The sequence below is a fragment of the Narcine bancroftii genome, chromosome 4 (genome assembly GCF_036971445.1).
Source record: "Narcine bancroftii isolate sNarBan1 chromosome 4, sNarBan1.hap1, whole genome shotgun sequence".
NCBI classification, from domain to species: Eukaryota; Metazoa; Chordata; class Chondrichthyes; order Torpediniformes; family Narcinidae; genus Narcine; species Narcine bancroftii.
In genome coordinates this window covers 311,000,573-311,017,759 of record NC_091472.1, presented here as the reverse complement: position 1 = coordinate 311,017,759, position 17,187 = coordinate 311,000,573, and the positions used below count along the sequence as shown (strand labels likewise).

At 38.7% G+C, this 17,187-nt stretch overlaps 1 protein-coding gene across 1 annotated transcript in view; it reads left to right on the top strand.

Annotated features, from left to right (window-relative positions):
- The window catches only part of LOC138762246 (IQ calmodulin-binding motif-containing protein 1-like), an 81,888-nt gene that overhangs the window by 3,374 nt on the left and 61,327 nt on the right, over nucleotides 1-17,187 (top strand). The window contains exons 2-3 of the mRNA XM_069935910.1: nucleotides 6,576-6,697; nucleotides 8,748-8,910. Coding sequence (XP_069792011.1) covers nucleotides 6,576-6,697; nucleotides 8,748-8,910 — 285 coding nt within the window. The remainder of the gene's footprint in view (nucleotides 1-6,575; nucleotides 6,698-8,747; nucleotides 8,911-17,187) is intronic.

Genomic DNA, 17,187 nt, shown 5'->3' with positions numbered 1-17,187 from the left:
CAACTGGTGCCATAGTGCCAACAGTCATAGATTCGTGGTAGAGCAATGGCTGTCTTCCCTACCCATAATCCTCCAGGCAGCTGGAACCACTTGATGGTTCCCAAAACAGTTCCAGCTGTGTGGAGGGTTATGGGTAGGGAAGATGGCCATTGCTCTGCTGCGTTTTGAGCCACAGAGAGTGGCCCCGAAGGCCAAGGTGTCCTGGTGTGTGGCTGTCCCAGCCTACACTGGCTTCCCCTTGTTGGCCCCCGCTGGTGGCTCCAAATCTGCCCCGGACTGCTCCCACTGGCCCCCGCTAACAGCTCCCGCTGCCCCACCTGCCCCCACTGCCCAACTACTCCTGACAGCTCCCACTACCCCGCCGCCCCTGACTTGGAGGGAGAGGGATGAGTGAGGAGATGGCATCGTCAGCCCGTCCCTAAACAACTGCTTAGTGCGGCTGTACATTCAGATCGATCAGTGGAGGGCTATGCTGTGGAGATTATCCCTCTCGGAGAAGGGTTGGAATATGTCCCTCTGCACATTCAGAAAGGTAGGTGATTATGTGTTTTGGCAGAGTTTCTCTGCCTTTACATCTCAACTTCTGGGCAATCTTTTTTTTTGAAAATTTTATTTAAGAATTTTGCAAAATATTACAGAAAAAGAAAATACAAGATTCAAATACAGATATATAAAAAAGAAAAAAAATTATTAAAAAATGATGGTAATATCCCCCCACCCCCCCTCCCTCTTAACTTCCTCCCCTACTCCTCGAAGCCTTAAAAAAATTATACATTTAGAATTAATTAATCAACATGCCAACTCTTTTCATAACTTTTACTTAAGATCAATAGCCATACAATCTAAATATAAACTCCACATTTTAACAAAAAAAATAATCACTTCGCAAAATATAAGTTACTTTTTCCAAATATAAACACGATTGCAGTTCATTATGCTGTCGTTGTATATTCAATTCCACATCATTTTTCCAAGTTGTCGCTATGCATTTTCTTGCAACTGTTAACCCTAACTGCAAAAATGCCAATTTTGGCTTATCAGCAAATCCCAAAGTAACTGCATTCATGTAACCCAATAAACGCATAATTGGATCCCTTTGCAAATTAATTGTAAATCTCTCAAAAATTTAATAACTTTTTCCCAAAAAAATTTTAACTTTCTTACATGTCCATACACAATGCATAAAGGTACCTGTCTTTTCTCCATATCTAAAACACAAATCTGTTGGACTAAATCTAAATTTTTTCAACTTCTCAGGAGTCAGATATAATTGATGAATAAAATTATAATTAACCATACTATATCTCACATTAATTAATTTTGTTACACTATCAATACACATATTTGACCATTCCTCCCAAGACAATTCAATATCTAAATCTTTCTTCCATTTCTCTTTTGTCCTATATAGCCCAAATTTATTCATCTTTTCTTGCAACAATCTATACATATCCGATATAAATCCTTTCATTTCCTTGTCAACCATTAAAATCTCAAACTTAGATTGACTTGGTAAAATTAAATCCTTACCAAATTGTGTTCGCAAAAAATCTCGAACTTGATAATAAGCAAGAATCTCTTTGGCTTGGCTTCGCGGACGAAGATTTATGGAGGGGGTAAAAAGTCCACGTCACCTGCAGGCTCGTTTGTGGCTGACCAGTCCGATGCGGGACAGGCAGACACGATTGCAGCGGTTGCAAGGGAAAATTGGTTGGTTGGGGTTGGGTGTTGGGTTTTTCCTCCTTTGCCTTTTGTCAGTGAGGTGGGCTCTGCGGTCTTCTTCAAAGGAGGCTGCTGCCCGCCAAACTGTGAGGCGCCAAGATGCACGGTTTGAGGCGTTATCAGCCCACTGGCGGTGGTCAATGTGGCAGGCACCAAGAGATTTCTTTAGGCAGTCCTTGTACCTTTTCTTTGGTGCACCTCTGTCACGGTGGCCAGTGGAGAGCTCGCCATATAATACGATCTTGGGAAGGCGATGGTCCTCCATTCTGGAGACGTGACCCATCCAGCGCAGCTGGATCTTCAGCAGCGTGGACTCGATGCTGTCGACCTCTGCCATCTCGAGTACCTCAAGAATAGAATTTGCAGAAATACCAAATTTCTCTTGTAATCTATCAAATGTAGAAAATTTACCCACCTGAAAACAATCTTGTATAAAACTAATTCCTTTCAGTTTCCAATTTTTCAAATAAGGATTATTTAAAGAAAACATAATTAGTTATTCTGATACAACGGTGATTTAATCAAAATTTTCCCTTTAGAACCTATAAGTTGATCCTGCTTATACCAGATATCCAGTATATGTCTTAATACTGGTAATTTATATTTTTGTAACAATAAGGGATTCCATTTATAGATAAATTGACTCATTTATTTTTCAAAAATTTGATCCAATTCAACTTTAGCCCAGACAGGTGATTGAACATCAAACAACCTATTAATGAATTTCAACTGTGCCGCTTCATAATAATTTTGAAAATGTGGTAACTGGAGTCCTCCCCATTCATATCACCACGTTAATTTATGCATAGAAACCCTAGATAATTTACCCTTCCATAAAAATAATCAAATTACTTTATTTAATTCTTTAAAAAAATTCTTTGATTGAAAAAGATATTGTATACGAGGATAAATATTCATTTTTATACAATTTACTCTCCCAATTAAAGTTAATGGCAAATATTTCCATTTCTGTAAATCAATTTTAATCTTGTTCAACAAAGGTATATAATTCAAAATATAGGTCCTGATATTCTTTATTAACTATAACTCCTAAATATTTAATCTTATCAGACCATTTAAATTTAGTTATCTCTCTACAATCTAAATAATCCTTACTGAAATGGTCTTTAGCCTGGAATGTGTATGTAACATAAATAGGTGGTTAAGGGGTGTGGGGGAGGGAAGAGTTAGATTGATTGTGGCGTAGGTTTCTATAGATCATAACCATTGTGGGCTTGAGGGCTTGTTCAGTGCTGTACTCTTCTAATATCTGAGGTGGCTGATGTGGGACGATAGGCTTTGGTGGGACAGTGAAGTAAGTGGAGGTCTAAGAACCTGATAGCTGCTGGAAAGGCCCTGAACAAAGGTAATGATCTGAATGATGTACATTTCTGAACTTTTGAACAGGGTTGATCCTGTACTTTTATCAGAAGTTTTTAAAATGTGATATTGTGCTGCAAAAGCATTAGATTATCAGGTTATTTTGCAGTACACTACTTTGAACTCTGAATTCCATTTGGGGTGGCTACAAGGAAACAAACTCCGGAGGAATGCTGAATCACTGTCAACAACTTCAGGACCTCCTTGTTAAATTGTGTCGGACAAATGTCTGATCCAAATGACAGCATCTTTTTTTTTAAGAAAAGCACAGCACCCTTGCTTCTCAACAGAAATGACAGCCAGAAACTTGTGTCCACGATAATGCCAATGTCATTTTTCACCAATCTGTTCTGGGGTGGGGGGGTGGGGGTGAAAACCAAGTCAAGGAAATAGATATACAGACTCTTTTTCCCTCCTGGCTGCATCACAAGAGCAATATTCTAACTGACCTGGAAGATTCTTGCTCTGAAAGCTACAAGTTGCTGGAAAACGCAGTTCTGAACTTGTAGCTTTTCTGCAAAAATGCTTCCGTGAGGCGTCGCACATCCTCGTAGTGGCGATCCAGCCCCACTTGTCACGTGCAGTCGCTGGGGCAGTCGCGGCAAGGATGGCATCGTGGGACCGTCTCTTCCGGTCCAGACTAGAAGGTCGCATATGTACTTGCGTCATCGAGGGGCAAGCTTCGGGACGTTGGGACGGAACGAAATAAGGCTTAAAGGCTGCAGCGCGAGATTCAAATTAAAGCAGTTGTGATACCAAAGCTCACCGCCTATTGTCTCAGCCTCTTCGCTGCAGTCGCTCACAACACGCTACACCGTTTGAGATTCCAAGTTGAAAAAGGAATTCCCAGGGTGCACCTGTAGGGTCCAGGAAAAATGTAAATGTAGTCCTTTCTTTTCAATGGTTTGAGAGAAAATAGTTGAGTGATTTTTGAATAATTATGTTTAGTTGAATGTTTTTGAAGACTTCATTCTTTTAACTCTTGAAAAATGGACTTTTTTTTAAAAGGATGGTCAAGGGTTGGAATTGTTCTGCTGGCGTCTTAACAAGACAATGTTGCATCATACTTTGTGCTGCAGCTATACAGGAATTGCTGTTTATTATAGGGATGGCATTTACTTAATCTGAGACCAGCTCCTCGGGCCGCTTGCTGAAGGCAAGCAGGTCATGCAGGGAGTAATAGGCAGTCAATGCTTTGGGCCTGAGTCCTTTGTCAAGATTTTTTAAAAACAGGTATATAACCATATAACAGTTTACAGTGGGGAAACAGGCCATATTGGCCCAACGAGTCTGCGCCGGTTCACCTGAACAACTCCACCAGCTCCCCCCTCCCTTCTCTGCCCATAACCCTCCAACCCCCTCATAGCCATGTTCACATCCAACCTTCTCTTAAATGATAGAAAGGACCCTGCTGCAACTATCTCCTCTGGAAGATCATTCCATTCTGCTACTACTCTCTGAGTGAAGAAGCATCCTCTAGCATTTTTTCTAAAGTTTTGCCCCCTTACCCTTAACTTATGCCCTCTTGTTCCAACATCCCCTGTCCTCAGGGGAAAGAGCAGCTACCATTCTACTTGCGTCTAGTCTCTCTATTCCCTTTATAATTTTAAATACCTCTATCAAATCCCCTCTCAACTGTCTATGTTCCAATGAATAAAGTCTTAGTCTCCTTAATCTTTCTCTGTACTCTAGATGTTGTAAGCCAGGCAAGATCCTTATAAATCTTCCCTGCACCCTCTCCACCTTATCTATATCCTTCCTAGAATTTGGAGACAAGAACTGAACACAATTCTCCAAACCTGGCCTCACCAATGCCTTAAACAGTTGCAGCATCACTTCCCAGCTCCTATAATCTACACTACGATTTATGAAAACCATATGCCTTCTTAACCACCCTGTCTACAGGGGAATCCACCTTCAAGGAACTCGGTACCATAACCCCATGATCCCTCTGTTCCTCTGCATTCCGCAATGCCCTCCCCTTAACCACATAAGTCCTATTCTAGTTATTTTTTCCGAAATGCAGCACATTGCACTTGTCTACATTAAATTCCATCTGCCATCTTTCAGCCCACTTCTCCAAACAAACCAAATCCTTCTGTAATCCAAGAAAACCTTCCTCACTATCCACCTCTCCCCCTATTTTCGTATCGTCTGCATATTTGCTTTCCCAGTTAACCACCCCCTCCTCCAAAGCATTAATATAAATTATAAACAACAGGGGACCCAATACCGATCCCTGAGGCACACTGCTCATCACAGGCTTCCATCCTGACACAGTTGTCCACCATGACTCTCTGCTGTCTATCTTCCAGCCACCTCTGAACCCATCTCACTATCTCTCTATTAATGCCTGAATAAAAAGAGATGGGAGAGGTGGGGGAAGAAGGAGGAGCATAGGCTGACAAGCAAGAGGACATGAGAATGTAGGTGGGAGGGTGGACTAGAAAGAAGCTGAGAAATTAAGAGGAAGAGAAGAAGGATGAGAAGGGGTTAGGGAGCTGAAGGAAAAAAGGAGTAGCCTTTTCTCAGTTTGGGCCTCCACCTGAAGACTGGCTACAGGGCGGATCGAAAATCTGGAACTTACCATTCAGACTGCAGCCCAAAAAGGCTGCTCCAGTGTCCCATTCAAAGGAGAGGCGCTTCGTAGCACCCTCCGGATCTCCGTGGAGGTAGGCCAACTGGTGTCGTATGCCACCCATCATCAATATGCGGCAGAGCAATGGACGTCTTCCCTACCCATAATCCCCCATGCAGCTGAAATCGCTCCATGGGTCCCAGAACAGTTCCAGCTGTGGGGGATTATGGGTAGGGAAGAAAACCATTGCTCTGCTACATTTTGAACCGCAGAGAGCGGCCACGAAGGCCAAAGTGGCCAGGTGTGGCTGTCCCAGCCCGCACCGGCCGCCCCATAGTCCCCACTGCCCCGCCAGTCCCCACTGCCCCGAGGGCTCCCCACTACCCCTGACTTGGAGGGAGGGGGGTCAGTGGGGAGATGGGTCGCAGGCTGACGGCATCATCAGCCTGCCCCCAAACAGCCACCTTGCACAACTGCCAATTCAGATCAATTGGCGGAGGGCTGCTCTGCAGAGATTATCCCCCTCAGAGAGGGGTTGGATTATGTGGCTCGGAGACTGCCTCCACACATTCAGAGAGGGAGGCCATTAAACATTTTGGCAGAGTTTCTCCGCCTTTACATCCCAACTTTTGGTCTGAAATGGCCTGGAGAGATGGGAGAAGGGAGCTTCAGAAATTGGAGGTCAGTATTAGTGCTGTTTGGTTGGAGACTGCCAAAATTCTCCAATTTGGCAATGCATGAGGCCATGGACAGAATGGTCAGTCTAGTGCGTGGAATTAAAGTGGTTGGCTCCTGGGGAGGTCCTTGCTGTGGAAAAAGACAGGTGCTAAATGAAATGATCTCTCATTCTCCCTAGTTGAATTTCTAAAAGTGCCTTTTTGTGTTTTGTGGTCAGAGATGCAGCCAAGGCCACTCTGGATCGAGATTCAGAAGTGAACATGGAAGTGTTTAACTTGGCAGCTGAAGTTACAGAATGCCCGGATGATAAGATCCCTATATTGCTACTAAAGCTAAAAGGTAAAAAGAAAAAATATCAAATCAAGGATCCACTCATACTCTTATGTCCTTTTTACTTCCTTCATTCTGACCTAATTCCAACTGGAATACTGTGCAGTCTTTGTTTCTGTGTTTTATTATGTCATCCAAACATAATATTTCAGATCAATGATCTCTGTTCAGAACTCTGATAGAATAACATAGATTCAAAACTTCAACACTGATTCTCTCTCCACAATCCTGCTTCACCTGCTATGTATTTTGTGAATTTTCATTTTTCATCATGTTTCAACCATGGTGGTATTTTGATAATCAAGTGCCATCTTTTTCACCCCTATCTATAATGATCACTGAAATTAAGATGGCAGAGCAAAAGCTTGCTGATTTTTCTGCATCCTTAACTCAGCAGTGTTCTATAATCATGAAAAATTTGCTGCACAAAAAGGCTATGGTCCACGAAGGTATTTATGGCCAATTCACTTTGCATTTACCTTTTCATCTGATCCTTTCATATCCTGTATTTTTTTTTCCAATTGTATACTTTTTGTTTACTGTCACATATACTGAGATACAGAACAAAATTCTGTGTGAAATTCAGAAGTTCAGCAAGTGGTGCAAAATAAAACATAAGTGCAGCAAATTGAGTAGCAGAGAAAAAGTTCTGTGCAGGGACAGAATTTTACTAATGAGAGATCTGTTTAATCGTCTGATAATAGCTTGGTAGAAACGATCCATGAATCTGGTGGTTCCTGTTTTCAAACATGAATCTTGTACCTGACAGAAGTGGGGGAGAAAGTGTGACTGGAATGTGATGGGTCTTTTAATATCTGTTCAAAGCGAATGAAGAATGCTTTGAAATACAGTATTCAGGGAGGATTAAGCAACCAGCAAAAAAAAGGTAAAAAATACAAAAATTTCATGTCCATGATCTAAGAACAGTAAAATCCCCCGGTATCCTGGATTGGTAGATGCCGGTTGTTTAAGATTGAGTATTGCATGATTGGCAAACTAACCGCAAGACACACCAATTTTAAACTTTTAAAGAATGATATAGATTGATATAATGATTTAAAGATTTATTTGTCGAGGAAAGTCGCTTCCTTTGAACAACTTTCAGTTAAATACGGTCTGCCAAATACTCATTTTTTTTCATTATCTACAGATTAGAGATTTTTTACGATCTCAATTGCATACATTTCGTAAGAGGACTGATAAGAATTTAATTGATGCAATATTTAATTTACAACCTTTCATTATCTAATATTTATGATATATTGTTGAGAATAAGAGAGGCTCCCTCAGATAAAATTTTTTTTTAAAGCCTGAAGAAACTTGGAATGTCATTTCAAATTGGTTAATACCTCTTCTTTATGTGCCCGCCACTCTCTCTTACAATTTAAAGTAGTCCTTAGGGCTCACGTGTCCAAAGTCAAACTATCTTGTTTTTATGCAGTTGTATCTCTTCATTATAACTTTAAATTTCAAATTTAAATGTAATTAAATTTAAAAGTAAATTTAGCCACATAGCACAAGTCCATGCCACCCAATTTACACCTAAACCTACACCACCACCCCCCCCCCACGTATGTTTCAAAGAATGGGAGGAAACTAGAGCCTCTAGGGGAAACCCATGCAGACACAGGGAGAACATACAAACTCCTTAGCACAGAATTTTAACTCCAGTCCCGATCACTGGCACTGTAAAGGCATTGTGCTAACTGCTACGCCAACCGTGCTGCCTCTCTGCTCTTTCCTTTTGGTCTTCTTGCTGGTCCCTTTTTATTTTATTTTTGCCTCCATGCCATTCCCTATTAATTCAGAGCTCTGAAATTCCACCTCTATCTCCTATGCTAAAGTGACAGAAAGACAGCCGCCAGAAGTGTCTGTTACAATGCTGTATGTCTAAATTAAATTTAAAATGGCAGATTTTTTTGGTTAAATCTCAAAATTGAAAATTGTTCCCTACTTGGCTGCATAATTATATTAATAAATTTTCTAGTACTTTAAAATTTGAGATTTTGTCTGTGGTGTAGCATTAATCCATTACTCTTTACCTTATTATCTACTTTAGAGATCTTGAAAAGACCTCCTTTAGGAAGCAAAGAGTTAAAGAAGTTGAAGGAGGATATTTATGACTATGACCTGATTCAGTATTGTGTAGTGATGCTTACACAAGACTACCACCACATCCCAGGAAACTGGTTCACAGCTATGCAGCTGGCACAGATTCTCAGGTAACAAGATTAGGAGCTTAATCTTCGTGACTGATATTCACCTTTGTTGCTTTTGTAACTTGCTTCAGAACCAAGTGGACCTTTATAGCAAAATGCGAACTTCTGGAACAATTCAGGAGGTAGCATCTGTGGTGCAAATGGAATTGTTGACATTTGAGGTCGAGTCCCTACATCAGTTGCTTTCCCCCTATAGTTGCTGCTTGATCCATTGAGTTTCTCCAAATGTTGTTTTTTGCAGATGCTGAAATATGAGGCAATCTCCTGTGTTGCTGGATGAGTGGCACCTTTTGTGTGCCTTTCCAGGGTAAACAAAAGTAAACACATTTTGTGTCTATATGCACACACCCCAGGAGAAAACTCTAGCCTTTTTGACCTGACTCCTGGTGTAGTAGCAGATGTGGAATAGAGCAAGCACATTCTTTGGAATTTTGAACAAGGAGTTCATTGTTCTTGGCAACACGACTTGCTGCATGTTAATACGTGGAAGTGCATTGCACTACATCCTTGACAATAAGAGAAAGAAAAGCAAAGGAGAAAATGACCATTTGGTAGATGTTGTTTGAATTTTCTTCAGATGCAGTAAATTTCCTCTCATCCAGACAGGAAATAGTTTGAACGCAGTTTTAGATTGGGCGATGTGTAATGAACCTGAAGTTATAGGGAATTAAAGATAATGGAACCCTTAGGAAGTAGTACGATTTAGTTCATTTTCAAATTTGGATGATATTTCTACAAGAAATAAAGAAAGTGCAGGATAGATATATTTAAAAAAAAAAATAAAGTAATGAATGGAAAAATGCAGCAAGTTATGTTGCCAAGAACAATGAAGTCCTGGTAGAAAATTCCAAAGAGTGTGCTTGCTCTTTTGCACATCTGCCATTACATCAAAGCCAGATCAGAAAGGCTAGTTTCCTCCAGACAAACAAGAGAGGTTAAGGCTAAAATAAGATAATAAAATAAATAAATAAAAGCAAAAGGGAGGGCATACAAGGAAGCAAAAATTAGTGGAAAAACTGGGAAACAAAAACTTACAAAAAGAGACAAAGAAAATCATTAGGAAAGAAAAGGTAAATTATGAAAGGAAATTTACAAATAACATGCAAAGGGGGATACTGAGTTTTTTTAAATATATGAAGAGTGAAAGAGAGAGACAGGTAGATATAGGACTCATTGAAAATGATGCTGGAGAAATTATAATGGGTAACAAAGAGAACACCGAGCAACTAAATGAGTATTTTGCACCTGTCTTCACTGAGGAAGACCATAGCAATATACCTGATAGAAGTCTCAGGGAATAGAATTAAGTACAGTCAGGATTACTGGAGAGATAGTGCTTAGTAAGCTAAATGGACTAAAGATAGATAAGTCTCCCGGATTGAATGGGGTGCACCCATGGGTTCACAAGGAGGTAGCTTTGGAGATTGTGAAGACATTGGAAATTATTTTCCAGAAATCATTAGACTCTGGCATGGTTCTGGAGGATTGGAAGGTCGCAAATGTAGTTTCACTCTTTAAGAAAGGAGGGAGGCAGAAGAAAGGAAATTATAGGCCTATTAGTCATCAGTGGTTGGAAAGTTATTTGAGTCAATCCTCAACGACGAAGTAACGAAATACCTTGAGGTGCATGACACGAGTCGAAGCCAGCATTGTTTCATGAAGGGAAGATCCTGCCTAACCAACCTATTGGAAATTTTTGAGGTAATCTCAAGTAGGATGGACAAGGGAGAGAATGTGGATGTTGTGTATTTGGATTTTCAAAAGGCTTTCAGTAAGGGGCTGCCTAAGAGACTGATTAATAAGATAAGAACCCATGGAATTACAGGAAAGATATTAGATTGGGTGGAGCATTGGCTGATAGGCAGAAAGCAAAGGGTAGGAATAAAGGGATCCTGTTCTGGTTGGTTGCCAGTTACTAGTTCTGCAGGGGTCGGTGTTGGGGCCACTTCTTTTTATAATGTATATTGATGATTTGGATTATGGATTGAATGGTTTTAAGGCTAAGTTTGCAGATGACACCAAGATAGGTGTTGGAGTAGGAAATGTTGAAGAAACCGAAAGACTGCAGAGAGACTTGGACAGTTTAGGAGAATGGGTAAAGAAATGGCAGATGAGATACATTGTTGAGAAATATATGGTTGTACATTTTGGAAGAGGAAATAAACAGGCAAATTATTATTTGGATGGGGAAAAAAAATTAAAATTCAGAAGTGCAAAGGATCTTGAGGGTCCTCATGCAGGATAACCAAAAGGTTAACCATCAGGTTGGATCGGCAGTAAAGAAACCGAATGCTATGTTGGCATTCATTTCAAGAGGAATAGTGTAAAGAGGTGTTGATGAGTCTGTATGGGGCACTGGTGAGGCCTCATTTGGAGTACTGTGCAGTTTTGGGCCCTTTAACTTCGAAGGGATGTAATGATGTTGGAAGGAGTACAGAGAAGATTTGTGCAGGATGATTCCTGGAATGCAAGGGCTAACATGAGAAATGTTTATTGGCTCTTGGACTGTATACATTAGAGTATAGAATAACGAGAGGGGATCTCATTGAAACATTTTGAATGATGAAGGGATTGGACAGAGTAGATATGAATAAGATGTTTCCCTTGGGTGAATCCAGGACAAGAGGGCAAAATCTTAGAATTTAAAAAGTACCATTTAAAACAGAGATGAGGAGAAATTTCTTTAGCGAGAGGGTCGTGGATTTGTGGAACTCATTGACACATACAGCTGTGGAGGCCCGATCATGGTGGGGGTGGGCGGGGGGGTTTAAGGAGAAGATTGGTAGGTATCTAATTAATCAGGGTATCAAATGATATGGGGAAAAGGCTGTAAATTGAAACTAAATGTGAGAACTATTTAGCTCAGGGTGAAGTAGTGGAACAGACTCTATGGGCCGAATGGCCTACTACTGTTGCTTTATCTTGTGAAGGCATATATTCTGGATAAACAACAAGATGAAATGTTACGGCCTGTGTAGGAATGTCATGAAGTAATTAAAACACTCATGATCTGATTCCATGTCGAACTGTCTCAAGGGCAAAGGTACCAACCTCCGCTCATAATTTCACATGAAGGAATATACAGTTTAAGTTCTATGACAGAAGATCGATGCAAATTTGAACTTTCCATTTCAGACCAATTAAACTACACTAAGTTTAGTGCATGATATAAGCAGTTGTAAGAAGCCAAAGTGTGGAATGACAGTTGTTTAAGTGAAACCACTAAATTAGAACATGGAAACAGGCCCTTCATCCCTAATTCATCCATGCCGACCATGTTGCCCATCTGAGCTAGTCCTATGTGGATGCACTGGAGCCATACAAGTCAAACACATTTCTGTCAATGCACCTGTCCAAGTGTCCCTTTAACTGTCATAAGGGTTCCTACCTCTACAGCTTCCTCTACCCTCTTGTTCCATATGTCCAACCTTCCTCTGTATGGCAAAAAGTTGCTCCTCAGGTATTTTTTAAAATCTTCCTTCTTCTCACCTTAAGCCTGTGCCATTTAAATTTGTTCAGAAAAGTGCTGGAGAACTCAGCAAATCACAGATAAGCTCAATGCCTTCTACGCTTGCTTCAGAAGGAAAAATAATGATGCACCCTCACGAGCGCCCATAACCCCTGGTGACTCTGTGCTCCCAGTTTCTAAGGCTGGCATGAACAGAACTTTCAGAAGGGTAACTGCTTGAAAAGCATCCAGGCCAGACAGAGTACCCAGCCGCATCCTTAAAACCTGTGTTGCTGGAGGCTTGCAGACATTTTCAGCCTCTTGCCACAATAGAAGTTCCCACTTGCTTCAAAAAGCCATCCATGAATTTACTCAATGTATATTCACCTAACGAAGAAGATCAAAAATTTAGGCAAGATATTTTTTTGAAGATAGCAGACACGCAAGGGAACATACTAATAGGAGGGGATTTCAACCTTAATTTGGATTCAAACATGGATAAAACTGGGAAAAAAATTAACAGAAAGAACAAAGTAACCAAATTTATAATTAAATCGATGCAAGAAATGCAACTTTTGGATATATGGAGGAAACAACACCCAAAGGAAAAGGAATATTCATATTATTCGGGTAAACATAAAACGTACTCAAGAATAGACCTATTCCTGTTATCAGCTCGTATGCAAGACAGAGTAAGAAAAACAGAATATAAAGCTAGAATATTATCAGACCACTCACCCCTGATATTGACAATAGAGTTAGAGGACATCCCTCCAAGAATGTATAGATGGAGATTAAACTCCATGCTACTTAAAAGGCAGGATTTTAGAGAATTCATTGAAAGACAAATTAAAATGTACTTTGAAATAAATACGGAATCAGTGAAAGATAAGTTTATACTATGGGATGCAATGAAAGCGTTCATCAGAGGGCAAATAATAAGTTATGTAACCAAGATGAAGAAGGACTACAATCAGGAAACAGACCAATTGGAAAGGGAAATAGTAAATATTAAAAAAGAATTAGCAATAAAGGAAGATACAACTAAAAGAAGAGAATTGGCAGATAAAAAAAATAAAATATGAAACACTACAAACATATAAGGTGGAGAAGAACATAATGAAGACAAAACAGAAATATTATGAACTGGGTGAAAAAACGCACAAAATTCTAGCATGGCAGCTTAAGACAGAACAAACTAAGAGAATGGTTATGAAAACTTCTGAGAATTCTACGAACAATTATACCAAACTGAAAACGAAGGGAAAGAAGATAAAATAGATGAATTTTTAACTAAAATTGAACTACCAAAATTACAAATAGAGGAACAAAATAAATTAACAGAACCATTTGAAATAGTAGAAATACAAGAGATAATAAAAAAACTACCAAATAATAAAACACCAGGAGAGGATGGATTCCCAATAGAATTTTATAAAATATTTAAAGATTTATTAATTCCTCCCCTCCTGGAAGTAATCAACCAGATTGATAAAACACAAAGCTTACCAGATTCATGCAAAACAGCAATAATTACAGTAATACCAAAGACAGGGAAAGATCCACTCGTACCAGCGTCATATAGACCAATATCTTTACTTAACACAGATTATAAGATAATAGCTAAACTATTAGCAAACAGATTAGCCGACTATGTACCTAAAATAGTAAACTGGATTTATTAAAAAAAGACGAAACACAGACAATATTTGTAAATTTATTAACTTAATTCAAGCAGTAGAAGGGAATAAAGCTCCAACAGTAGCAGTTGCTTTAGACGCAGAGAAGGCCTTTGACAGAGTAGAATGGAATTATTTATTCAAAGTATTACAAAAATTCAGTTTACCAGAGAAGTATATTAATTGGATTAAAGCATTATATAAGGGGCCATTGGCGAAAGTGACAGTAAATAGATATATATCAAAGCAATTTAACTTAAGCAGATCAACAAGGCAGGGATGCCCACTATCACCCTTATTGTTCGCGTTAGCTATAGAACCACTTGCAGAATCGATAAGAACAGAAAATAAAATAGAAGGGATAAAAATAAAAGACAAGGAATATAAAATCAGTTTATTTGCAAATGACGTTATAGTATACTTAACAGAACCAGAATTATCAATAAAAGAATTACATAAGAAATTGAAGGAATATGGATAAGTGTCAGGTTACAAGATTAACGTAAATAAAAGTGAAGCAATGCCAATGAATAATGCGGATTTCTCAAAATTTAAGAAAGAATCACCATTCAGATGGCAAATGCAAGCAATAAGATACCTAGGTATACAAATAAATAAAAACCTCGGCCATCTATATAAACTCAATTATTATCCACTAATGAAAAAAATTACAGGACGACTTAGAGCATTGGAAAGACTTACCACTAACACTAATAGGAAGGATAAACTGTATTAAAATGAACATTTTCCCAAGGATACAATACCTTTTTCAGGCATTGCCAATACACTTGACGGAGAAATTCTTCAAGGAGTTAAAGAAAATAATGAAATTTTTATGGAAAGGGGGGAAACCGAGGATAGCACTAGATAAATTAACAGAATGGTATAAACAAGGAGGCTTACAACTGCCAAACTTTAAAAATTATTATAGAGCCGCACAATTAAGATACCTATCAGATTTTTATCAAACAAGGGAAAAGCCAGATTGGACTAGATTAGAACTAGATAAAATAGGGGAGAAGATACCTGAACATATATTATATAAATGGGATGAAAAATTGGTACAACGTAGGAATTCTCCAGTATTACATCATCTGCTCAATATTTGGAAGAAGATTCATGTAGAAAGGAATAAAACAAATTACCAATTACCAAAACTAATACTGACGCAAAATCAGTTAATCCCTTTTACAATAGATAACTTTTCCTTTAGAGAATGGGACAAAAAAGGGATCAAAAGAATAGAAAATTGTTTTTCAGGAAATAAATTACTATCCTTTGAACAAATGAAGGATAAATATAATATAACTCAAGATACAGTGTTGGTATACTACCAACTGAAATCCTACTTGAAGGACAAATTGGGAAACAGTCTGAGGTTACCAGAGGGAAGTAATTTTGAATATGTGATTACAGATACAATGATAATCAAAAAATTTATAACAAATATGTATATTAAACTGCAAGAAAAGGAGAATGAGGAAACAAATGGTAAAACAAAACAAAAATGGGAACAAGATTTAAACATAAAGATAAAGAAGGAAACATGGGAGAAGTTATGCTCTGGAACTATGAGAAATATAATAAACACGAGGTTACGTATGATACAATATAACTGGATACACAGGCTATACATTACACCTCAAAAGTTAAATAAATGGGACCCAACAATATCTGACAGATCTTTTTGTTGTAAAAAAGAAATGGGAACAACAATTCATGCAATCTGGATGTGTGAGAAAGTGAAAAAATTTTGGGAAGATCTAAACCAGATATTAAATAAAATTACAGAAAGCAATATACCAAAAAAACCAGAGATCTTCCTCCTAAGTAACATAAAAAAACAAAGAATTTGGACTTGATTTGGATGGTGCACAAAAAAGATTTGTTAGGATAGCCCTAGCCGTAGCAAAAAAATGTATTATGTCTGCCTGGAAATTAGAAGATAACTTGAGAATACAACAATGGTATATAGAAATGAATAAATGTATTCCATTAGAAAAAATAACAATTTAAGAAATAATATTGCAATATTTGAACAAATATGGGAGCCATACATGAAACACAATAGAGAAAACCTACCGGGGATATCTACCACCTAAAATGACAGAAGGAGAAGGAAATGAAAAGAATTGACTCAGTGGAATTTCTTGTTTATTTTTATTGAGTGACAACATTGTTTGACTGGTTTAATGTATCTTAGATTCTGTATTTTAAATGAATGGGAGGGGAGGTAGGGAGGGTGGGATGGGAAGAGGGAGGGGGGGAAGAAAACTACACTGTATATATTTGAAAAGGAAAATGTATGTATCTTGGTCAATGTGGTTTATGGTGTGAAAAATAAAAAAATTTTAAAAAAAAGCCATCCTTGAGGGCTAATGTGACCTGCCTCATTGAGTATCCCTTGGTGGCAATTGCATTTGCTATTAGAAATTGCTTTGAATGGTTGGTTATGGAGCAAGTCAACTCCTGTCTCATTTCAATTGGCCTTATGATCATAACAGGGCAGATGCCATCTTGCTGGCCTCCTCTCTGCGTTGGCTCATCTGGACCATAAGCACACCTGTGTCAGGCTGTTGTTGGTTGACTATGACTCGATGTTCAACACCATCATGCCACCAAAGCTTATGACAAAACTAAGGGCTCCAAGACTCCGTTCATTCCTCTGCAACTGGATTTTTGACTTCTCCATCTGCAGATCTCAATCAGTGCAGATCAACCACATAATTTCCTCCATACTTATCATCAAACGGTCACCCCAAGATTCTGTGCTTAGTTCCCTGCTCTACTCTTTTTGTTCGGGGGACTACCTACATTTTTCTTATGCCTTAATAAAGGCCTCAAGCCCGAAACTTTGGTTATGTATCATTATCTTTGCTAGATAAAGTGCACTGTTTGACCTGCTAAGTTTCTCCAGCATTGTATTTTTACCCCTACTCTATTCGCTGTACACTTATGACTGCGTAACCAAGTTCAGTTCCAATGCAATCTATAAATTTGCTGATGACCCCACCATTGTTTGTTTTAAAAAATTAAACAATTATTATTAATTTCTAATTTTTTTTAATTTTGAAAATTTAGGTTTCTTTCTCCCCAACCCCCCACTCAAAAATAAGAAAAAATAAACATCTACCATTTAATATACAATATTAC